The following is a 26327-nucleotide window of genomic DNA, read 5'->3' on the forward strand; positions in this document are numbered from 1 at the left end:
TCAACCTGTATGAGATTTTCAAAATCACTTATAATTTTGTTATTTCTAAGCATTATTTCTTCAAAGCACATCAAATCACACTCACTTAAGTACTAGGATTTGCTATAATGCTCACTGAAATAAATGGGAAATTTTCCAATGACTTCAATGAATTTTCAATCAATCAGGCTGTAAGTTTGAATTTTTAATTACCCAAGCACAGTGAAGCATATTAATTTTCTCAAAACATGGACATTTGTTTTTCAAGCTTTAGACAACTTCAGCTGAATATTTCTCCTTCAAACACATCCACTTTGGACTGACAAATGTCCGAACAAAAGACAATTTTATTATAATAATAGATATAAGCACCTGGAAACAGGATCCAACAACTAAAGTGCCTTTAAACCATATGTTTTAGAACTGTGTAACTAACACATGATGAATAATTTAATTTTGCCTCCATTTCAGTTGACCAAATTCTAAAATGTACTAATTAATCACAATTATTTATGAATTTCTATTCTATTATGTGTTCTACATGAATAGCTTTTGAACCTTTTCTCTACCCTCCTCATTTCCCTTCCCCAGAGCATCCCCCATCTAGAACAGCCCCGCTCCAAGGGCTTCTGTGACCAGCCCTTCCTCTTCTTTTTCCTCAGGCTCCCCTTGGCCCTTCTAGGCCAGAGCCCCCCTTCAGTCCACTGGCAGGAGAGAGACTGGGGGGAGGGGAATCCTCTTTGTCCTGCACTGAGGCAGGAGCAGGCCCTGCTGCAGTAGGAGTAGGCCTAGGCCTTGGCTCCCTAGGCCAAGGGTGGGGGGTGTCTGACCACGGCCCCTGCAGCTGGGAGGGCTGGGACAAAAGCCCTTTGCAAGGGGAAGGGGTCTCCCTCCTACCCGCTCTGAGTGAAAGTGACATTTGAATCCATCCAGGACCTTGTGGAAGTTATGAAATTTGGCTCATTCCCTCTGCCCACTACCCCCAAATGGCAGCTCAGTGAGTGGGGCTGGGCTTAGGGAACCCCCTGCCTTTCCCAAGGAGAGATCCCCTACAGCCAATAAACAGACCTCACCCACCCTGTCACCCTACCATAGCCCCTCTCCAATCCTCTGCCCCATAAATTACTCCCATTCCCATTCACTGTTCCCCAGAATAACCTCTTATCACAACAAATAAACCACTCACCTTCCCAAAAATATGGAAACCTCCCCAGCCATTTTATAAGATCAATTGAAAAGAGCTTGTGATTGATTTTTTTTTAAAAAAGGATGACAAGTAGTTTAAAAGATTTACTGAATTCTACAAATATTTGCTTTGATTTGTGTGGGTTACGTGGACATATATTTTTTAAAAATGCAAAACAAATGCCTTTTTAAAAAAAAAAAAAAAAGATGATATTCTGCATTTAAATCACTGTCCTTTTTTAGTTCATGGAGATTCTTGAGATGCAGCATCTTGATTTTTTAACTCTCTTGAATATAGATTATAATGAAACAGTCTCTGCAACCCAGGATTTCTGAATCACTTAAATGTCAGAGCCATACCATTCTCCCCACCCTGCAGCCCCAGGCAAACCTACCCTTTTCTCCCCAAAATGAGCTGCAGGGTTCCCTTCAGTCCCCCACCCAATGCTCCCAATGAACCTCTTCTTCCAAACAGACTACAGTTTCCCAGGGATTCTTCCTCCAAAGTCTCCCTTCAATTAATAAAATAGTTATACTCAACAGATATTACAGCCTCTCTATCGTGCTCTAGTGTATCTGAATTAAAATATTGCATAATCTGGAACTTTTCCTTTCCATGATGCTACAAGTGCTAAAGATTTCTAGTTAGAAAAAAAATCTATGCACCAGCATGTAAATTACTCAACTCTTGGGCCACACAAAAAAAGTGTCAGTAAGGAGATGATGTCCTTCATTTATCTAAACAGATATTAACTTTAAAAAATATATCCCTTCCTAATGTACATTCTGCGTATTGGACATGTAAAAATCCCATTTTAGCAGAGTTACACACATCTAAATCACAACACAATCCCTGTATTTGTGTCTGCTGCATTTGACACAATTTGCCAGTAAATACCATAAAACGTTCTAGAAGATGTAATTAAAAAGTTACTCTAAGATAAACCCTATAAGGAAAAAACCCATAATAAGTAGAGTATTATAACCATCCACTTACATGCTTTGATAGGTTGGGACTCTTTGAATCAACATCATACCTAAAAAAATTAAAGAAAAACAATTACTGCCAGGTGGCAGAGTTAAGGAAACGTAAAAACAGACATTTCAGTGTATTCGCATATACAAAAGAAATATACAGAATTGATATAAAGACATTTGAAAAGACACTTCAGTAGTAAATGAGATTCCCTCATACCAGAAAAAATGGTTACTCACCTGTTCCATAAAAAAAAAAAAAAAAATGGTTACCTACCTTTCAAAACTGTTGTTCTTCTAGAGGTGTTGCACATGGCCATTCCATTCTAGGTGCACGTGCGCCCACGTGCGCAGTAGTGGAGATTTTTGCCTTAGCAGTATCCAGAGGGTCTACAGTAGCGCCTCGTTGAGTGCCACACTCGTGCACTGGTATATCAGGCGCCACTGACCCTACACCCTCTCCATTCCTTTTTGCTGGTAACTGCCTGCTTAGTTGTTCCCATTGTTAAGGCATTGTTCCCATTTTTAGTGAATTCCCCCAGGAGCATAAAACAGGTGTAAAGTTTTAATGCTCCTTTACATTTACAATAAGTCTCCTTTATTCCACTCTGGCAATGACAGTATGACCTTATAAATGCTTACTGTGCTTTAATGATTAGAATGTGCTCCATGAACGGTTCACTACTGACCTTTCTGGAGATGGTCAGTGGCGAATATAAATTGTGAATTTGATTACCCAGCCCTCACTTGCTCTTCAGTTGCCTATGATGTAATACTGACCATATAGCTGCATGTATTTGTTTACAAATAACTATAAATAAAGGGTCAAACCTAGTTGCATTACTACTAGACAAAGGTCATTTGTGGGATTTCCTCCCCACTCCCATTCTCCATCCATTGTATTGTAGTTGCCTTGCTCTTTTACAGATCAATATGAATCTTTCAGTGAGGGCTGTGTGTGCAGGAATATAACATTGCCAATGCACCTATTAATATTGTCTGAGAATTAGGTTATAGATCCTGTGATCAAATGAAGTAACAGGAAATTGCTGGGCGTTAGACCTGCGCAGCACCAGTTAGCATATATTGTGAATTACAAGATAAATTATGTTCCAAAAAATAAAATTATATTCTTCTGTAACATGAACCAGGCAAATAAATATATTTAGAATGTTATAAAACTTAAAAAATGAAGGGAGAAACAAATTGCGAAGGCAAAAGAGCAGCCATTTCCATTTTAGGTACACATACGCCAACCATGTGTTTCATAGATCAGCGTATGTGCAGCTGTGATTGTCTTTAATGTCTCCCAGAATGAAGTGGTAGGAGTAGAGGAGCAGCCACTGATGCCACGTGGAATGTTGGGGCGGGGGGGGGGGGGGAAGGCGCGGCAGATAGGGAGGTCCACACATTTGAGTTGTGCCTGGGTTGCAGAGGAAGGCGAGCATGGGATTCTTGGACCTACAGGTCTACCAGAGTCTACAGCATCTCAGTTTGTTGCCTGAGAACCCACATTATGTCTTGGTGCATCTCACTCTCCTTTTCCTGCTTGGACTCCCAGGCCTTTCTCCTCTCCACTCTTTCTTTCTCCATGCTGTCTGCAAGGATCATCCTCCAGGCCCTGGTCTCATTCTCTGATGCAACTCAGACTTGCAGCATCTCCTGGAACATGTCATCCTGAGTCCTTTTCTTTCTCCTCCTTATTTGACACAGATGTTCCACAAGAGACCCTCAAGGCCACAATACCATCAGCTGCAGATATAGCACACAGAGGTACCACTATCAGTCTATTCACACCAGAAACAAACTTAGGATATTGAACTCAGTCCCCTTGATCCCAGAAAGTTGTAAGCACTACATTCTCACTTCTCCTTGGGATCGATACAGCACAGCACCAGTCACAGCACCAGCCACGGTGAGTATAGCCCTCAGGAGTAAGAGGGGCATTGGGAACACAAGTGGGGAAAAACTCACAGGCATGAGTATGTGTGTGTGTACAGGGCAATGGAATGGAATACTGGCATTGTTTTCCACTGGTGGTGGTGGTGATTTTAGCTGATCTCACTCCTGAGGGTAACAGGGGCAGAAAGAGGACAATGTCCCAATGCCACCCGGGCCCGTATGCTGCTGGCTTGTGTATTGCAATGGTGCCTGCTGAAGTAATCCCTGAGTGGCGTAGGAAAGTGTCCTACCATGGCAGAAGAAATAAGGCAGCCCTCCCCAAATGCCTTTGGCAAAGGATTGCAGAATAACTTCATGAAAGTTTCATCTCTCTATGGAGGATTCACGAGACATACTGGTGCACATAAACTGCTCCGTGTGGTCCCCCTTGCCTAGAGGTGAATAAAAAGCAGATAGCAACTCTACCTCTCTTGGTCGATTCACTAGCTCTTCTAGCACAAGCAAAAAAAAAAAAAAAAAAAATCAACAGCTTTGTTCTTCTACTTTGGGGGTTCCATCCCTGTAATTTCAAAGCAAACTGCACACTTACCAGAGGTTCCGTCTCCTGCATCAGGCTCACTCATGCTGGACCCTCGGGACTTGCTGGACTGCGGTGGAGTCAAAAATATGTCCTGGCTTGCTGCGCAGCTGGATCCCCTGATCACTTGCCCACCTACTATTTCTCTTCCTCATCCGCCTCCTTCTCCTCTCTATTCACAGCAGGGGCCTGTGACTCCGGCTCCTCCAAAGCATCCATTGGACTCTTAGGGAGTAGTCTCTGCCGCTGCTCTTTGTAGAAGCAGCAGATCTGCAGCTCCGCATCAGATCAATTGTTGGCCTCCCTGGCCTTCTGGTACACCTGCTGCAGCTCCTTGGCTTTCATGCAGCACTGTTGTACTACAACAGCACTGTTGTAGCCCTCATACTCGAAGCAATCTGCTTATAGATATCAATGTTTCTATAGCTGGATCGGAGCTGTGCCTGCAAAGCCTCTTCACCCACAGACCCAACACCTCCAGTGTACTCCAGACAGGAGCACATCTGCAGCGTGTACCCGGCATGGTCAGCTGGGCGGTTGCACATAGCAGTTGAGAGCTCCTAAGTTTGCTCACAAAGCTGAGAGACCAGGAAAAGGAATTTCAAAAATTCATGGGGCTTTACAGGGAGGGGTCGCTTCCTGTCTACATGTTCCCTGAGCAGCGGAGTTCACAACAGTGACCAGAGCAATCGTAGGGCATTATGGGGCAACTCCTGGAAGTCTGTAACAGTCAACATAAGTAACACAGTGTCTACACTGACACTGTGTCGACCTAACTAAATTGACCTTGATTCTATGCCGCTCGGGGATGTGGTATTAAGTCAGAGTAGCAGGGCAGTTATGCCAGAGGGACCAAAATGTAAAAAAGTGTAGAGCATCCACAGTCAAGAACATAAGAACTGCCATACTGGGTTGGACCAAAGGTCCATCTAGTCCAGTATCCTGTCTTCCGATAGCGGCCAATACCATGTGCCCCAGAGGGAATGAACAGAACAGGTAATCATCAAGTAATCCATCTTGTCGCCCATTTCCAGCTTCTGGCAAACAGAGGCTAGGGATACCATCCCTGCCCATCCTGGCTAATAAGCATTGATGAACCTATCCTCCATGAATTTAGCTAGGTCAACATAAGCTACTTTGTGTAGACCTAACGGTGTAACAGACAAGACCTAACTATTTGGCATTCAACAAGACCCGTACATCAATAAAATATGAGAAGTCATTACTATCGTTGGTTAGCAGGTGCCTTTGATATGATTTATGGCTGTAAGTGGTGTTCAGATTCTCATGTAATCATAGCTTTTCTATGTTTAAACTCAAGGTAACAGACTTAAATTATGTTGGTAATGTTCCAAGTGGCTTTAGCATGCTGACTACTCCTCTGATAAGGTGTTCCTTCTGTGCATGCCTGGACCCGTTAAGGTCACCCAGCAAACTGTCTGACAGTCCTAGATGGTATTTACTTCACTGGCCACAACCTGTAGCTGAACACTTGTCAGCACAGGCTACATAAAAGATAGGTGAAGAGATTACCAAAGATGCATGCTAACTATTCAAAATGTTTTTTTCTGGCAAGTATAAATGGCCAAAACTAGGAGTTTTTTGGTTTAATACCAAAGACATGACAAATGTATTATAAGAAAGTAAGTAAAATTTCCAATACTTTAGAATTAAATGCCTTTCAGGAAAAGTTTGTTAGGAATCATGACACATTCAGAATAATTTCTAGCAACCAAAACTCTTTTACAAACTCTCTTTTCATTCCACATCATTTTCACTTTTGTCAGAAAGTCTATTCTTCCATTTCTCAATCTTATAGAGGTTTATTATAATGAAACCTTTGTTCATTATCAAGGAATAACCAAGATGATGAAATGTCTTCCAAAACCAAGGCACTGCAAACATGATGCCTTAAAATGGAATGATTAAATATGAATTTGATTTAGAGTCACAGTAAAAAAAGATCACTAGTTTTAGTGTCTAATCTACTTAGACTGAGTTCTTTGCAGCAGAGACAATGTGTTTGTTCAGCATCTAGCACATTTGGGCTCCCAATTCCTGATTAGGGCCTCTAGGCAACAATACAAGACAGCTATTAATAATAATAAAAAGTTATTATTAAACTAGTATTGACAATGAACAATTATGCTACACTATAGGTTTAAGGTATAGTCATTATAAAGTAGCATATGATCAATTTTATTAACCAGCTTTATGGTTAAACTCAGATTTAAGCATCACTGAAATACTGATGACTCACTATCAGTACTACTTAAGTAAATAAGTTTGCATCTGTAGATTTCTGACAACGGGTCTGCTTCTATCCCATAATATTTTAACATAAGCATTCGTCTTCTCTTCCATTCCAGAGATATGCAAGAGTCTTCACCAGTATCACCTCTCAAAGGCTTCAAACTTCTTATGGAGTAGCATTAATTTCCCACAAGTCACATTCATAAATTGCTATGGAAGAATTAAGTTTTTCACCAGCTGAACCTTCATACATTTCAAGATGCCACTGTTTTTCCAAACTTTTGTAAAGGAAGCCATGACTCTACTCTACTTCTGATTTCTTTAGAACAGCATCCATGGTTGGATATGTATAATTCCAGACAACTGAATTCACCTGTTGCCTCTACATCTGGACTATTGATTGTAATGTCCACTTGCATCCTGTTTTTGTTAATCATGTCAACGTGCATGCCTTTCACTTTTGCTTCATTCATTCAGGGATAGTCCACATTCCTCACGAACTGTTTTTACAGGCTACATTTGTTGCATTGCATTGGTTGTTGTAGAAAAAAGAGCACCATATCATCAGAGTATCTGAAGTTGATTAAAAAGGTGTCCACCAATGGAAATCCCAGCTCTTTCTAGTCGGACAAAACCTTTCAGGCCTTGTCTCATAGTGAATTTCTGCATGAACATTGAAAAGGCCTGGAGACAGATATACCTTTGTCTCAAACCCTGACCACTGGAAAAATAATTTAGGTCACCTGCTGCTATTCACTCTGTGGTCTGTTGTAGATGGTAGAGACTTGTGATGAGTTCAAGGAGGTGCTTTGGGATCCCCATGTTTGCCAGAATCCTACAAAGACTGTCATATTATGTCAGATTGTACTGACACTTCTGGATAGTCAGTGAATCACACGATCAATGGGTGATTATACTCCCTACATTTTTCAGTGATGTGATGGATGTTCGCAATTTGATCACATATACCTTCTTCTCTGAAACCAACTAGCTGTGGTGCTAGTTCTGCTAAAACATTCACTTCATGAGATTCTGAATTATGTAGAGCAGAATGTCACATGCACCATCAGGGAGAGAACACAATTGTTACTACACTCTATTATGTCTGCTTTGTTTGGTAGAGGCAAAAGGATTCCTTTTGTCTAGTAATCCGCCAATTTCTCATCAGCCCTACATCGCTGTTTGATCAACAACTATCATGGCAGAACAACCAAATAATCCAAACATAACATTATTTTTGGATGTAATAATGCTAACATTGCAGAGTTAGCCATATAAGTTACGAAATTCCAGAAGTAAGGTTGCCCACACAACCTTAATTTGTCCCCCTTGTGCATACACATTATGATACAGTCTTTAATTATATGATCACATTACTTTTTTCTTACAAGACACTTACCAGCTCCTATCCTCCCCTCCCCTCCACTCCTATCTATCCATCTTACCTGGTTGCCATCTCCGTCACCGTCTTCTCTTATCCAACCCATCACCTGATTCCTGTTCCCCTAATCCTGTGCATCCTTTCACCAGCTCCAGTCCCCTTCCCACTCTCTAGCTCCTACAACCCCTTTCTCTTGCATCCCTCTACTTTCAAATGGGATGCTTCTTCTGTCCACTTCATGTGGCCAGGGCACCAGCATAGGAGGCAAAGGCACAGGAGAGACCACATCCCTACTCTCAGTTCCTGTGACCAGCACCACCGTGGCTCCACAAGCTACCAGGAGAAGCAATTTCAGGGAAAAACCCGCTCAGTCACAAGATGGAGAATGCTCAGTTGCAATTTGAGGATGGTGCATGCGCAATCTGGTGTGCGTGTAGGAGCTATGATATGATGCCCAAAGTAGATAGAATTTGGCTACTAAAATTCTCTGAAGATTCCAATCAGTCCCTAATGAGCATGTGTAAATTGCAGTTTTTATGACAAATTTGGGAGATTTTAATTTTTCAAATTTGGGAAGGCAAAACACATAGTCCTGATATGTCCCTCCTGACATATTTCAAATCCCTGGTCCAGATTATGGCGGCATTAGAGCTTCCCAGCAAAATGGTTGGAAGAATTTTTTTTAAAAAACATAGGCTAAATAAAATTTTCCCCTGATCTCTTTCTGAGAAACTGCTAAACTGTTTTAGCTGAAACTTCCCACAAAAGGCAGACATCCAGCATGGAAAATTCCATCCCAAACAGTTAAAAGTTATAAGCAACTAAAACCAGGATCTTTAATAGAAAGTGCTAGTCAACCTTAACTCTATATCAGCTCTGCCTATAATTGCTCAATTTTACGAATTAGCAAATAAACAGTTACACAGAAAAAAATACAGTAAAAAGAGCAAGACACATCAAGAAAACCCCCTCTCAAACCTCAAAGACCAGGTGCCCAGCCCATCTGGGACAGGGATAGTCTTTTTGTTCTGGGTTTGTATGACGACCAGCACAATGGGTTCCTGGTCCATGACTGGGGCGCCTAGGTGCTATGCTAATATAAATAAATAAAAACAAGTTGTTCCCCATTTAGGGACTTCCAATAGCAGTGGAATGTGAGCCCTTGCAGAAGCCCCAGTTTATTGTCAACTTTTCTTTTTTGTAGGGACAGCACATGGAGTTTTGAAATTAAGTGTAAAAATACTACTAAAATCCAGAGCAGCTATTAAAGGAACAAAAACACTGAAGAGCTTAAACCAACAGTATGTTAAAATAATTGAATTTGTTCATTCTACTATAAAGAAATAATGATTCAGTGGTGTCATATTAACTGGCTAGAAATGCCTGTGAGAAACTAACAAATAGAAAGGCAAGAATATCCCAGCAGGCAACTTGTGTACAACTAGAAGCCCTAGTCCAAAATTAAAAATGGAAAGTTTTAGGCTAATTAATAGGAACCACTGTAGGATACTGAATAAAACTGGACAGCTGAATAATTGAATAACCTGCCAACAGAGGTCGTAAAATTACTTTAATTGAGGCTCTTCAGAGAAAAGGAGAGAATTTAATTAGGATTCTATGGGCTATATGGGAATGTACTGAGTGATACAAAGACAATCAAGAATTTATTTTCATATAGTCACCTGAATTCCCTTGTTACCTTTAAAGTTTTGTAAACCAGTTATTTTATTTAATCCTGTGCATCTTCCATTAATTTTGTTATGTATAAAGTTAATGATATTTATATTGAGAGAGTTATATTACTTTCTGTAAAATGAAAGCATAAATTTTATATATTAAATGTTTTACAGAGTAAACCAGATTGCCTACAGAAGATCGTTTTAACTCATAAAAATTGGAAGTAAGGCTCTCCATTTTGCTCCATTAGAGACTGTAAGCAAACACTGTTTGCAAGGGCAAACCCAACCTCATTTCCTGACCATAAAGGGCCCCTTAGCAGCAGTATTGGCAAGGGACAGGGAATCTACTGCTGCAAAGATTCTTTTGTCCCCCATTCAGCTGGAGACTGTATTAGGCCCAAAGTGGCCATTTCAGAAACTGTGGCGACTTAAACCTAGTGAAGCTCTACAGCTATTCCATCATTTAGGAGGAGGATTTCTATGCACACCCTGCTCCACTGCCAGGAGCCTGAACTCAGTTACTTGAGGCAGACAATGAACTCAGGTTTTGGCCCTCAGTTATACCTGTGTAATTTTAAAAGGACTAACTGCAATGGAGTCAGTATATTTACTGATTTACACTGGTGTAACAACATAATTTTCCCAGCATATGCAATTATATAGAATTTCTTTTTAAAGAAAAACATATCAATGTCAAAATATTGTGAAGTTTCTCACTTAAATATATTTAATTTTAGACGCATTGTATAAGGATCAAGTTTTGGCAATGGATTTATATCTGTGTACTTCAGAGAAGGGCAGAAAGGTAAGACCCTTAAACTTCCTTTCACACAAAAATTAGCTACACAGAATTACTGATGTGTTGCAAATCAGCAAAATAAAATCAGAGTTAAATCTGACACTTCATTCTTTTCCAATGTACGGGAGTCTTAAAATTCCACCTGTCCTGCATGGTAGAAATGATTTATTTCTTTTACTGCTGTTCTTTTTAATGAAAGAATTCATCCTGCAGAGCAATTGAAAGTTTTCTTATTCAGGACTGTAGGCCCAATAAAATAGAATTGTTACATTTAGCTGAGACCATGATATTTAGGAACAAAATGATAAATATTAAGGACTGAGCAACTGCCTGAACTTTGAATTTCCTCTGAATGGCTATCAGATATAATGTTTAAAAAAATGTAACCAGTTATATTTTAAAATCAACATTTTAAACTAAATGTAAGAAAAATAACTGAAAAAAGTGACTTCCGAAAGTGTCTTCACATCAATATGGCAAATGACGTGCCTAGATTGTACTTATTTAGACATAAGTTTGTGGAAGAGAGGTGATGCAAAGCGATACAACCCCAAAGGGAGCCCTAGGAGGAATTGCACTTGCCAAGGACAAAGTGTCATGTAAATAGTAAATGCAGACGCTAACTTATTGACTGAAGTTTTAAAAACTTATATTACATGTGCAGTTTTTGTCTACTACAGCTAAAATAATAGGACCTGAAATGTCCATTACCTAATAGCCCCACCAGAAATGTCTGCCCCTCAGCACTCTTGCCAGAAAGATTTGTCCTGACTCTTTACAGGGACATGAGCTGGAGCTCCCATCTTTTTAAGTTTACCAACAATAAAAATAAACAACAGAAATCTTAGTTGTGACTCCAATAGTTTTTCCACTTGCTAGTGGTCTTTGACAAACAAAACAGCTGGTTAAAACTGAACCCAAACAAGACTGAAGTTATGCAATGGGCAGAGGAATGCACTTTGAAGAGTTTGCAGCCACGGTGAAGACTCCTTTGGTTGAAAGTACATTACTTCTGTATTAACCTATTCAGGGTATTCCTGAACTATGAACTGGATTCTTCATGGACGCTAAGCTTTCACATACTAGCATCAGAGAGGAACACTTTCCATTATTTCTGACTGGCTAGAAGACTCCATCCCATCCAGCGGGACCTTAGTTATATATATTTTCATCACCTCCCAGATGGACTATCGCAATGCAATGTAATATAGCTGGCCATGAAGCTAGTTTGCAAAGTCAAGCATTCGAAACTTAGGAAATGGCAGTTTTACTGTTGCCTGGCCCACCTTAATTCTACCTCCTTGTGCATTTAACTTATGAATTGAACGAATCAGAGGTCCTGCTGAACAAAAAACAGCATATTATTGTGTAAATTAAAATTAATTCTGCCATCTTGTATGTATGCATGCATTTTGATAAAGTGGGACAGACAACTGCCATTTTGGCATTTCCTAACTCTCATGTGCTTGACTTTGCAAACTAAATCATTTTTAATTTAGTTTCTTAGTATGTAATTTCCTTTTTTTTTTTTTAATAAAAGGAAACAATGTAAAAACAAGTTATATTATTTAACACACACACACACACACACACTATGGTCCGAACACTCATTCTTCAGCACAAACTGCTACCACTTGAGCTACACAAGTAAGCACATTAGCTGCCAGCAGCAGAACGCTATTATCTGTGCTATTATCCTGGGGGGGAGGGGTGGGGGGGGGGGCAGAATGAGCTGCTTGTGCCACATGCTTGATTAAGAGGGTGGTCAAGGGGAACCCAGCTTGGTGCTCATTATCTCTCTCCTTCTACCTCCATGAGATGCAAATGGGACACAGATCTCTCTTCCAGGTCTGGCGTGTGTGTCAGGGATGGGGGTGCTGAGGTCCAGCCCAGCTTGGCTCTCCACACCACACCTTTACAGCAGCTCAGCATTGCAGCATGTGCTCCTTCAGCTTCTGTTATGATAGTTATGGCATGGGCCAAAATCTTAATGTTTGTGTTCAATTATTATTTTGCATGCTGCCAAAAATAGGCGTACAGCATTTTTAACCATTTATAACATGACTAAATCTGAATGGAATTTCATAGGGCAAAGAAAAAAACATTTCTGTAGACTGAAGGTTTTCTCCTTGCTGAACTTCAAAAGGCTACTGAAAATAGTGGAGGCGTTTGTATGTCTCCTAAAAAGGTCACAAAAAACTTTTAATCTATAGGGATCACAACCAGCTCCTTCTATATCATACATGTCTTCTATGGAAAACTCCTAACATTTCTTTCAGTAATAAAAACTAAAATTCAATTAGCTTTATAGTCTTTGAAATTATGAGGCAATTTTACTAGTCTTCCACTTCATGAGATCCCTTCTTTTGTTCACATTTGTGCTCGGAGATAGAAGAGAAAGAGAGGCCATATTTAGATAAAATTTAGAATCATCTTCTGCATTTTATATATCAGTATCTGCAACAGTTTCTCCCAAGATATTTTGGGATTCACACAGAGTATTATTTATTATATTTTTTATTAATCTCATAGACAAATATATTCAGTAGCAAAGTCCAGGAAAGGTAATAATTTAAAATACTCCGAGTTTTTGAAGGAATAAGTTAATTTTTCTTGTCTAATACATAATTTCCACGTCCAGCCTTTGACTGATCTTCCATGACCTTTCTGCCACCTTCAGTGTATCCTCAGGATCAATCATGATTCTACGAAGTCCCCATATGTGACAGTATGGCACCAGTGTGAGCAAGGTAGAAGCAGCCTGGCCCAACAGATGGCATACTGAATTGGGAATCAAACCTAGGGAATTGAAATTTGGCTCTGCTACTAATTTACTATGTGATCTTGGGCAAATTCATTCTCTCTCTCTCCCCCTATGTTTTGCCATCTATAAAATAGAGATAATAATGCTCACCCACTTTATGAAGAACTTCGAGGTATACAAAGGAAGTTATTATTATGGATTATTACTACTACTTCTGTGTAGACAGCATCTGGCTTAGTTCTTCAAGAATATCAGAAGGCCCTATTCTTTCACATAGAATTTGTACCTATAGGTAGCACAAGAAGACATCTTCTTGGATGTGTTTATTCTGTAAATGGCTTAACCCTCAGATTATATGTAGGAGGATAAAAACTACAGAAAAAAAATAGGAAGGACAGAAGGCGGCTATTATTTGGAACAATGTCAAATTTCACTCACTTCTTAAATAATTATCTCCAACTTAAAATGCCAAGCCAGTATTATCAGATGTACACTTGTAACTGTGGGTGGAGTCATGTCTTATTTTGATTTAAAAAAAACCCTAGATCTGCAATTAATGTGTGATAATTTACACTTGGAGTGTTTGCTTCACACCTTGTTTGCGAATATGCCACAAGTACATTTGCCATTTCATAACAATTTAATGAACTTTTAAGTTTTTCAAAACTCTGATCTTATAAAAGATTTTATAAAAACCAAAGCAATACTTTTAACCACTAGACATCCACTCATTCCTCACAGTCGCTCCTAATGGCTTACCATTTTACATAATTATTCCATTTTGATAAATATAAATCACCACATTCATCCAAATTAATCTACTTCACATTGAAGATGTCACTTCTTCCCAAGTAAACCACTGGTTGCCTTGACAAAACATCAGTGCATTTTCACAGTGCTAATGACATTAGAATCAAAGGTGTGTTGATTAACTTACAAATCAAACCGCAGGTTCTCTCTTTCTTCAAAGAAGTAGTCCATGATGAATTTTCTTACAAAATCTGGATTTAAAGTATTGTCAATTACTTCTGTTCTTCCAAACTGTAAAAGAAAAGTAATAGCTTATGGCAAGCATAAGATCCTATTACAAGAAGTTACATATCTATATCACAGCATATAGATCCAGGAACAGAAACGTGCAAGGGACATGAAGTAGGATGCACCAAAGGTCTCTCCTGGAACAGCGATTTTGCAAGGAGAGGATCATGTCCACATGAAAACACCCAGGAAAGCAAGAAAAGATTACCAGAAGTCCACCCATTCCAGCATGAACAGCAGCATGTGCCCATCCCCATTTTATAGACTGAAATTTCCAGACAGCACTTCCTTCAGTCAAGACATTAAAGCTACAAACAAACAGTTTTCCCCTCAAACTTAGGAAAACTATTCCCCACCATAAACATTAGTTATATTTACTCTTCCCAATTTGAAACGCTATAGTTCCTAGAAATCAAAGACTCATAGCAGGATAGGACTGGAAGGGACCTCAAGAGGTCATATAGTTCTCCCCTTCCCTCCCCTCCCCCGCCCCGCACTTCCCTCCACTCCACCCTCCTGGGGACTGACAGGTGTTTGTTTAACTTGTTCTTTAAAACGTCCAGGGACAGGGATTGCACAACCTCCCTAAGTAATCTCTTCCAGTGTTTTACTATCCTTATAGTAATAAAGTTTCTCCTAATATCAGACTTAAATCACCCTTGCTTCAACTAAACAGATGATTTCTTGTCCTACCCTCAATGGACATGAGAGAAAGTGTATACTCACCCTGTGCAGTAACTGAGTCTTCGAGATGTGTCCCTATGGATGCTCCACTACAAATGCACTTAGGCATTCTGCACCTTTGATCATAGATTTCTCATAGCAGCACCTATTCTGCCCGCACATGCATATTACTCAGTCTCATGGTCCGTACTGTTATATAAGCACTGAGTGCGTGAACTGCCTTCAGTTCCTTCTCTACCATGAAGCTCCATAGCAGAGAACTCCAAAGCAGAAGGGAATGAGGGCGGGTGGCGGAGCACCCCCAGGGGGACACATTTTGAAGAACGATAAAAGAAAAGGAGGACTTGTGGCACCTTAGAGACTAACCTAGTCTCTAAGGTGCCACAAGTCCTCCTTTTCTTTTTGCGAATACAGACTAACACGGCTGTTACTCTGAAACCTGAAGAACGATAGTTACTGCTTGGTGTAAGTAACCATTTCTTCTTCTTTGAGTAGTGTCTCTATGGTGCTCCACTCCAGGTGGCTATCAAGTAAAAGTAAGGAGGAGGGAGCTTCGAAGTCAAGTCCAGTACTGAAGAAAGTACAGCCAAATCATGAGTTATTGCATAATGCTCACCAAAAGGTACGTATAGAGGCCCAAGGGTCAAGGAGGATTTTTGAAGTATTCAGTTGTAGGCCCAATTTAAGAAAGATCTATGGCTTCACAAGTTGCCTGTGAAGTTAGGTCCAGGAAGCAACCTTTCAGAAGCCAATCATTTAGCGGAGGTGTGCTGCTACTACTGATGACCTTTGAAAAGGTCTTTGGGGCAGATCATAAGCCAAAAGGGAGCACCCTGAACTGAAAATGGGCCTGAACGACAGTAAAACATAGGAATCTTTTGTGGGATGTGTGGATTGCTATATGGAAATATGCATCAGAAATTCGACTGTACAGTCAGCAAACAGTTTAGTGTCATCAAAAGGAAAGTCTTCAACTGTATTCTGGATATCTTTTGGAAATCCTGAGATCTGAATCCAGGAGGCCCTCTTCATAACTACCACCATAGAAATCAAAGGAGCGGCAACAGCAGCAGCAGCCAGGGAGGTCTGAAGAGATGTTCTGGCAAGCAGCTGGCCTTTGCAATAATTGCCTGGACTTGCTCTCTGTGTTCCAATGGTAGATGTTCAATAAGGGAGTTCAGCTTGGTATAATCTGTATAGTTGTACTTGGCCATTAATGCCTGGTAGTTGGTGATTCTAAATTATAAAGTTGCTGACAAATATGATTTTGTACCCAATAGGTCAAGGTGTTTATGATCTTTACCATAGGGAACAGCATTAGCGTGGTACTGCCTTCCATGTTCGTTAACCACTTTGACCACCAAGGACTAAGGATAGGGATGAGAAAATAAAAATTCTGAGTCCTTAGAGGGGACATAGTATTTTTTTTGTCTGTTCTCTCGAACATGGGTAAAATTGAGGCCAGGTGTGCCAGATAATGAGGCCCTGAAAAAGCCAACAAGAAAGGCAGTGTGAGCAGATCAAGCTGTATGAAGAATGTCAAGCAGCTTCTGATGTGATTCTTTAACCTATTGAAGAAGGATTTGCAAAGAATCTGTGACCATCTTGATAAGGTCCTGGAACTGTTTAAAATAGTCAGCCAGGGATGGTGGAGTGGCATGACCACTTCATCCGGGCATGGAGAAAAGATGCTGGCTAGTGGAGAGATCTCTTCATCAGCCCTAGTTTCCTGTTCCTCAAAAGGTTTCTTCCTGAGGTTCTGGTCTATTGGAGAGAGGGCGATGAAAGTTGTCTACCTCTGACAGATGGTGTTCGAGGCCCTAAAGAATTGCCGATGACGACAAGCCACCTAGGTGTCCCGACTTCCAGTATGGCTGAGGGGCTGGTGAATATTACATGGGTGGAGGAATCCATGAGTGTTTGTACCAGCAAGATGGTGGTTGTGGACATCTCTCATGACTGAGATCAATTTCCTCAGAGATCTATGGAAAAGAGCCTCTATAGGAATGGAGTGGAGAGCCTCAGATAGATATTTGAGAGATGAAGATAAGATCTTTATCAGAATCCTCCTTTTCCAAGTCACTGTGAAGCAGTGGAGCAGCAGAAGAAATTTGAGGTACAACCATCAGTACCACCCAGGTGTCTGGGAATCTGGAGATCCTAGGTACAGAGAACAGATCAGAACTGAGCAATGACTGAGTCAGGTGTCTCGGAAACAGCCAGGTCTAGGGGAAAATGAAACTCCTGCAGTACCAAGAGCAGTGTCGGTACCATATCCATGGCCTGCACCAAAGTGATAATGGCGGAGGGAGTTGACGGTACTATAAATCTCAACCACTCCGAGGGGAGACCTCCAGAAGAAGCCCGATTGAGCATCTTCGGTACTGGGTGAGAAGAGGCACTGCTCTTTTTGCTGCCTTGATCCATTGACAGTACCAACTGACCTCTCAGAACCTGGGACTTCATAGTCTTTAGGCTTGATCATGCCCTCAGTACCTGAGGAACCAGCAGTCTCGCAAGTACCAGACTGGAGAGCAGTGGGTGCTGAAGGGGATGGAGTCATCGGAGACAGTGACTTCCTTTTGAGGTAGATTCCCTATCTGGATAACTTGAGGGACAGACTTTGGGAGTCTTATGAGAGGAATCTTGGGTATTCCTCTTAGATATCCTTGAGGAGTGCAGTTTGGAGACAGTGGAGGCAGCGGACTTATTCAAAGACCAGCCAACAGGGGTTGGTCCCCTGGCTAGGGTCAGAGGCCAGGCAGAGTGAGCTCTCCATCATGAGGAGTTGAAGTTTGAGCTTCCTGTTTTTTCTGGCTCTACATTTTAAATACCAGACAGAAGTTGCATTTTTGGGAAATATGAGAGTCCCGAAGCAACAGATGTACCGGGATTGCCTTCTGGCATGACAGACAATGTTTGAAACCAGGAATACCAGGCATGCCTTTCCAGTAAAGTAAAAACTCCCAGGGAGGAGCACTATCTAAAAAAAAATCCAATAACTTTTTAAACTACTACAGTTAAAACTACTACTAAGAACAACTATAATTAACTACTAAAAGAGCGAAGGGGACACAGCTGAGGTAAAACTCAGCGCAGACAACTGCTAAGGTTCCATCTCAGGTGAGTGGTTGAGAAGGAACTGAGGGTAGTTTGCTTGCACTGTGCGATATGTGGGCCAAATGGACACTGCTATGCAAAAATCTTTGATCAAAGGAGCATGGGGTGCAAGTGCACCCAGAGTGGAGCACCTATAGGGACATTATTCAAAGAAGCAACTAATCACAGTCCTCTTTATACCAACCTTCTGTATATTTGAAGATTTATCATGACCCCCCCAACCAGACATTCTCTTCTCTAGAATAAACACGCCCAGTTCTTTCAACTGTTCCTTGAAGGCAGGGGTTCTTAAACTTCATTGCACCGCAACCCCCTTCTGACAACAAAAATTACCACATGACCCCAGAAGGGGGGACTGAAGCCTGAGCCCTACTGCTGCACCTCCCCACCCGGGGGCGGGGGTGTCAAAGCCAAAGCCCCAGGGGTTCAGCCCCAGGCAGGGGGCCTGTAACCGAGCCCTGCCGCCCAGGGCTGAAGCCTTTGGGCTATGGCCTGGGCGGTGGGGCTCGGGCTTCGTCTCCAGTCCCCAGCAATTCTAAGCCAGCCCTGGTGACCCCATTAAAATGGCGTCGCAACTCACTTTGGGGTCCTGACCCACAGTTTGAGAACTGCTGCTCTAAGGTCATGTTTTCTAAGCCTCTTATTTTGTTGCTCCTCTCTGGACTCTCTCCAATTTGTCCACATCTTTTTTAAAGTGTGGTGCCGAAAACAGGACACAGTACTCCAGCTTAGGCCTCACCACTGCAGAGTAGAGCAAAACAACTACCTCCTTTGTCTTACGTACAACACTCCTGTAAGTACATCTCAGAATGACATATGACTTTTTCACAACAATATCATACTGTTGGTTTTACAACCCACTATAATCCACAGATTATTTTTCTGCAGTACTACTGCCAAGCCAGTTATTCACCATTTTAATTTTTTCTTCCTTTGCTTCCTAAGTATACTACTTTGCATTTATTTTTACTGAATTTCATCTTACTGATTTCAGACCAATTTTCTAAATTATCAACGTAATTTTGAATTCTAATCCTGTCCTCTAAAGTGCTTGCAACCTCTCCCAGCTTGGAGCCATCCACAAATTTTATAAGCATACACTTATGGCATGATTTCTTCTTGACAAATCCACATTGGCTCTTATTTATCGCCTTATCTTCTAGGTTGAATAAAATTATTCAATAGTTTGTTCCAGTATCTTTCCAAGTATCGAAGTTAGACTGAACCGTCTGTAATTCCCTGGGTGCTCATTTTCCCCTATTTTGAACATAGGTAATATGTTTGCACTTCTCCAACTTTCTGGGACCTCACCGATCCTCCAAGAGTTCTCAAAAATAATAGCTAATGGGTTCAGAGATCGGTTTGGCTAGTTCCTTAAGTATACTGCAGCGAAGTTCATCAGGTCCCACCGTCTTGAAGAGATCTGATTTATCTAAACATTCTTTAACCTATTATTTCACTATTCTGCCCAGAGATCCCCTCTCCCTTGTGGTTAATATTGTGTTAAACATATGGTCACAATTAACCTTTTAAGTGAAGCCTGAAGCAAAAAAGGCATTAACGCACTTCAGCCTTTGCTGTGTCATTCATTATTTGCTTCCTTCCCTGTTAAGTAATAGGCTTAACTTTACTTTGTCTTTCTTTTACTTCTATTGCTAAGAGTGCCAACAAGCGTACAGTACTACACGTAAGTGATGTTGACATCTGTTCCCTAGAAAATGAACTGAGACCACTAACTTATTTAGAGCAGGGCAATGAACAGCTGTAAGGTAGTAACGTATTTCAGTCATTACCACCTGAGATGATTCCAACTGCTGATACAACAATGAAATGTTCTTCTTCCCATTTAGAATCTGGAGGCACCCAGGCACCATACTTAAGAACTCGAGTACATGACTACTGTAAAGTACCAGTAGGCCAAATCTGAGAAGTAAAACCATTAATAATTGAGACAAAAACTGTTAGTGATCTAGTCTCCTCCTCCCTCTCCCCTTCACAAATGGCCTTTGCAAACCTGGCTAGCCTGCTCCATATTTTTTAAAAATAAAGTTGGTTTTATTTATGGTGGAGGGAAGTATGGGACACTCATCTTTCTTCTTTAAATGGAATTAACCATTTTTAAATATAACACAGGATATATAAATACAAAAAGTTCAAAATAAAGTTACCCTGAGTCTTTCGGCTTTTTTTTCTGCACATTTCAGAGTTGGACTTCTTTTGCATAGCAATCAATCAACTAATCATGATTTTTTCCTTTTTTTTTTTTGCCATGACAAACAAACCACCACACTTAATTAAAAAATTAAAAACAAAAATATACATTAAAAAAAAAAAAAAAAAAACCACCTTACCTCTCTCCATTCTTTGCTTCCAATACCTTGTGTATACAAAACACATACTGTGGAAAGAAGAAATGCTCAGTCATTTTCATAATTTCTTTTAACATTCTTACATTAAATGAATCTGTTTTAGGAAGTCGTACATTGCTGTTGCAATTACTAGCTAGGACAATTAAATATCAAATCCTTGCACTCAGTTCCTAATAGTCCTATGCTTGGAGCCCTCCTATGGAGACAATATGGACAATGAGCCTGGAAATAGAATGGCTCTAAAGTGGGCTGTGATACTTACTGCTTGACTTTTCGCAAGTCACTTGACAATCCTTAGATGTAAAACTGTGTAAAAGCAAGATTTCATTAAAATCAGATTGAAATATTGGTCTAACTATAAGTACTCTAAAAATACACTGTCTTCAGAAGATGAGAATTAAAAGAGAAACAAATAGGGACCCATATAGGAAAGAGAGAAAATAGGGTGGGAGAGATAAAACTTCCTGAGCCTTTTTTCCTTAGATCTGCTCCAAATATACAAAAGAAAGATATAATATGTTGTATATCGATACACTTTTTAACTAAATTCCCACAAACAAAAATTTTGTTTAAAGCCAGTAATTGTTGCCAAAGTGACACATCCACCCAGTACAAGCCTTAAAAAAGGAAAGGCCATAATAAAGTACATTTATGAGCTGTCACTAAATGCCCACACAGAATATTTTCACTTTTAGCAACAGACTTCATGCCACTGCCTCCTCCCGAAAAAAGAACTCCCTTTGTTTCCAACAGATATAATTTTTTTATTAATTATTATTATCTGACTCTCCAGCTCCATCTCAGGAGCTGAGAGCAGGAAAACTCAAACCTGGAGGTACAAGAATCGGGAGTTCTCTGCACTTCTGTAATACAGTTAATAGCAACAGTTATCCAATACATGTATAAAATTGATTAGGGCAATCAACTCATTCACATCCAACAGCCATTACAGGTTAATGTTTGTTCACTACACGTGAATCTTGAACCACGTGTAAGCCAGCAACCAAAAGGCAACCTAACACAGTACCACTCCCCCTTTTGAATAATGCTGATCTAGATCTGCCATAAATGGTTTTCTGACAGATTAAAAATGTATTGAAGCAGGAGAATAATCTCTAATTTAAAAAAAAAACAAAAAAACAAACCATGCTTTGGGTTGCAGTCTTTAGCAACAAAGGGTAAGGGCCCAATTCAACTCTGTAGCAGGGAGCTGGTGCAAGAGCGCCTAATTAGCCCCTGCCCAGTCAACTCCAATCAGCGGAAACATATTGGGGCTGATGGAAAAGGCCTGATGGTGGCCTGAGGATTGGCAAGACCTGCTGGCCTGACAAGCCACAGGCTATAAAGGCTGGGAGGGATCCAGAAGGCTGGGGGGCAGCCAGTTAGGGAGGGGACTGGAGGCCTCCTAGCTGAAGGCTAGTTCTGCCTGTAAAAGAGGAGATTAATCCTGTAAAGTTGTATATAGACAGACACTGGTGGTGGGATAACCTTTAGTGAATAAAGACACGGTGTTGCACAACCCTGAAGCCTCTGAGCCTGATTGGAGCAGCAACGGGCGCTAGGAAGAGGGGTGGGTCGTGGACCCTGTTACATACTCCCATTGGAGTTAAAGAGAATAACCCTACTGACTTCAGTGGAAACAGGGTCAAGCCCTAAATTGGATTTTCTTTCTCCTCTAAAAGATACTTTGCTCCATACCTAATTTGCACTAGTCTGCAGTTAACAGAATGAAGGTAAGACAAAGTCCCAGGAGCACAGAAGATAATCCACCCATATTGATCCTGCACTGGCAGGCTAAAATGGGAAGTTGGGACTAGTTTATACCAAATGGCAGAAAAACAATAAAACCAAAGCCAAATAATACCAAGCCAAGATTATCATAGTCTATAGAGGATGAAGTTGATATTAAGGAAGGGGGGAGAGGGCTATGATTTTTTTTTTAATTACATTGAAATCATCACATTGTGTACCATGATTTTTATTATAGTAACCATCTTCCTCTATCCTCCTTCCATCCTATTCTTGTACTCAGACTGTAGGTCTTGTCTTAATTTAGACTGTAAACTCTTCATGGCAAGGAATGTGTCAATTTGTGTATGTTTATAATAGTGCCCAAAACAATGGTCCCCCGAGCTAATAAATAAATAATAATAGATAATAAAGAGGTTACTTACCAATAACTATTGTTTGTGTGTTGCCTCTATGTATTCACAATTGTGAGATATGGCACCTTTAGAGTCAAGCAAAGGAAAGGCCTTGAAAAGCCATCTCCAGTACAGCTGCCTGAGAGATCTCATGCAAAGGTGTCAACCCCTTACTCTATATAAGGAGAAGTGTGCATACACAGACAGCCTCAGTTCCTTCTCCCTAGCTGCCAGTCCTAATATTCTAAGAACTCTGAGGTAGAGAGTAAGGTTGGCAGGTACTGGGACTACACCCAACAACAGCTATTGGTAAGTAGCCTCTCTTTAAGGGCCTCTTTATATTTCCATTTATGGGAAATTAGCGAGCAGTGTTCTGCCAGGAGAACATGGGTGCAGAGTTCTTGGCTAAATATAGATATAGCAAAGTTGTGCTACATAATATTGTTATACATCTAGCATAATGTTTGCTCTGACCAACCTGATCTTCCTAGAACTATGGGTATCAGAGAAATTGGAGGGAAGGCATATAGAAAAAGTTAGCTCTAATCCAGCAGAAACACAACCAAGTGGAATCTTTGGTCTGTGTGTGCGCTCTTGTGCAGTATACATGGCACTTAGTGTTTTGCTCAGACACAAAGAGGTCTATTACTGGCCCCATCTATGAAATAATATGTTGGCCTCCACTGGTATCAAGGACCACTTGGCTTGATCCTGAGATCTCTTACTGAGGGACAATGTATAGACATAGTTCTCCCCAGCAAGGTGAAGAGCTACTAGGGAGATTTGGTTTGGGATACAATTTTTTTTTTTAAATATAAAAAACAATGCACCACTTTTCTTGCTTCTGCTGTTAAGGCCTGCGAATACACTCCTCCCTGCTTGTTGATTTAATAAATGGCCATGGTATTGTCTGAAAGCACCTATACTACATGAAGATGCAGAGACAGGGCCCTTTGAGTATGGCCCTTTGGCCCACCATACTGCGCTGAGCTCCAATGCATGGATATGGAGTCTGGATTGCTAGGTGTTCCACAGTCCATGTATTTGGAAATCATGATCATGTGCACCCCTGCATGGAATGCAAGCTTCAGTTGTGACCACGACGGTTGGGAAAGGTGAAGCAAAAGATATCCCACTGGAGGATGTTATCCCTGTTCTTCCACCAGCAAAGCTGTTCAAGGACTTGAGGAGGGATGGTCAGTCTTCTTTGAACGTGGTGTACATTTAGTATGTATTCGCCTACCACCCAGAGCTTCAAGGATCTCATGTTCAGACAATCATAAGGTGAGGTGCAGGTTGTTATGGCAATCAGGCTTAGTAGTTTCAGGAATAATTGTGTGGTCTGTATCAGTTGTTCCCTGAGAATTGCCAGGGAGTCTTGACTTTTGGGAAAACTCTTTTGCAGGAAAGGAACTGGCACAAATAGAGTCCAGGATTACTCTGACGAAGATGATCCTTTGTGTGGGATGAAGTGAGTATTTCTGACCTGAGATTAAACAATCCCAAAGACTGCAAGAGATTACCCATATATTGGATTGCTTTGTGAAGTCCTGTTGGGAGCTGAACCTTAGAATCCAATTGTAAAGGTATGGTTAGATAAAAATCCCTTGTGTCTGAGATGTGCAGTAACCATCACAAGGCACTAGGTTAAGACTTGTGGAGCCATGGATTAACTGAAAAAAAAGCTGCTGAACTGATAGTATTTTATTCCGCCACCCCTCAGAAAACCCTCAGATACTTGAAGCAAGTGTGTTTGACTGGCACAAGGGCAAAAACCATGTAAACTGAGAGCTGCAAACCAATATCCCTGGGATAGGTAAGATATAATGTCCTGCAGAAAAAGCATCCTGAATTTAAATGTTCTCCTAAGCCTGTTGAAGTTTAGGAAGTCAAGAATGGCTCTAAAACTTTGGAATCAGGAAATAGTGGAAATACAATCCTTTCCCTCACTGTTCCTGTAGAAACACCTGTATGGCTTCCCTTATTGAGAAGGGAATCCACTTCTTCCAATAGGACTCTGAGACAGGTCTGTGAAGGAGGAGGAGGAAGAAGGGACAATGGTGAGGTGGCCAGGTGCAGAACTGGATAGAGTACCCAATGCAGATAACATTCAGTACTCAGTGATCAAAGTAATAATGCACTAGGCATTGGAGAAGGAGGAGGAGAGTGAGTCCAAAGGAAGGACATAAAGAAGGAAGGATTGGAGAGGTAATGTAAATTGATACATGACTCTGAACTGCACCTTCAAAATTGTTTTTTAGAAGCTGATACTGAAGGCTATGGGGATATGTGGCAAGGAATACTTGCTCTTCTGTTGCTCAAATCATTTGCCAATAACAGGATTAGGAGGCAGCTGATACTGCCTCTGGGAGGGAATCCCTTGGTGTTGTGAGGAAGCCTGTCTTTAGAAGTAGAATGCTGGGTAGAAAGTAAGTTGAAAAAGGACTGTATTATTTCCAAGGATGGTGCAGTGGCTTTAGCAGCCTTGGTCTTCTCCACCGCCTCACCACTTTGGTCATGAGAGGCTAGTGCCCTCAAAAGCGAGGTCTTTGGTTTTCTCTTGGGATTCAGCTGTGAGAGCCACCTGTAAGGATCTCAAGCAAGAATACCTCACAAGAGCCACTCCTGGGGCCACTGTTCTTGTACTCGTGACAGAGGCATCATACAGCGATCCTAGTGCCAATCTGACCCTTTATGAAGAGGGTCCTGGTACTTCCCTCTGGTCCTCAGGCAAAAAGTCCAGGATGGGGCTCTTGGCATCCCATGAGACAATCATAATGGGACATAATGATTTAAGAAGTGGCTTCTTGAAGACCTAGTGAGCTGAACAAGTAGACTTTCCTGCCAGAATTGCTCAGCTTACATTGTTCTATGTCAGAAGGGGCAGAATGAGAAGCCTTGTTGCTCCTAACTCTTTCCTATGCTGCAGATACCACTATAGAGTTTGACAGTAAGTACATGTGATTCATAAGCCCACTGGCACTAGCGGGCAAAGAATTCACTGTTCTTTACAAGTAATCTTGTCTCAGACTTGACAAACTCACTTCACCTAATACATCACTTTCATTATATTTATCCATGAAGGGTACACCATGAGGAGGTGTCTCTACTGCAACCTTGTGACTTATCAATACGCAATCATGAGGTGTGTGTCCAAGAAATGATGTAACCATATTGAAAATTATCCCCTTATGGTCATGGTGTGAAAGTGAGTCACCAGGGAATCATGTATCTCCGTGAGGGCTCATTGAAGTGTGAGGAAGTAGTCCCCCTCCCTGGCTAACTGATTATGTAATGCATTGATGAATGCCCAACATTCCAACAACACAGAAAAAAGTCAATGGAAAACCATCAAAGAAACTACAACCACTGAAACCACTTGGGGTAAAAAGGAACATTATGACAGACAGGGGATCACCCTTTCTATGAACACAGACACAAAAGACTGGTTTAGTTAGTATATCACCAGGTGGAGAAA

The 26327-nt window shown here is 40.9% G+C and overlaps 1 protein-coding gene across 18 annotated transcripts in view; it reads right to left on the reverse strand.

The window, feature by feature from the left end:
- Nucleotides 1-26327, reverse strand: part of CPNE8 (copine 8) — a 285586-nt gene that overhangs the window by 215923 nt on the left and 43336 nt on the right. For all 18 annotated transcript variants that reach the window (XR_005223777.2, XR_005223778.2, XR_005223779.2 and 15 more), the window contains 3 exons: nucleotides 20688-20734; nucleotides 14432-14535; nucleotides 2162-2201 (listed from right to left, as the gene is read on the reverse strand). Coding sequence is in view for 13 of the 18 variants with exons in the window: in XM_043551226.1 (XP_043407161.1) it covers nucleotides 2162-2201; nucleotides 14432-14535; nucleotides 20688-20734 (191 nt within the window). In the remaining 5 variants the exon portion in view is untranslated. The remainder of the gene's footprint in view (nucleotides 1-2161; nucleotides 2202-14431; nucleotides 14536-20687; nucleotides 20735-26327) is intronic.

This window comes from Chelonia mydas, chromosome 1 (genome assembly GCF_015237465.2).
Source record: "Chelonia mydas isolate rCheMyd1 chromosome 1, rCheMyd1.pri.v2, whole genome shotgun sequence".
In the NCBI taxonomy this organism is placed as follows: domain Eukaryota; kingdom Metazoa; phylum Chordata; order Testudines; family Cheloniidae; genus Chelonia; species Chelonia mydas.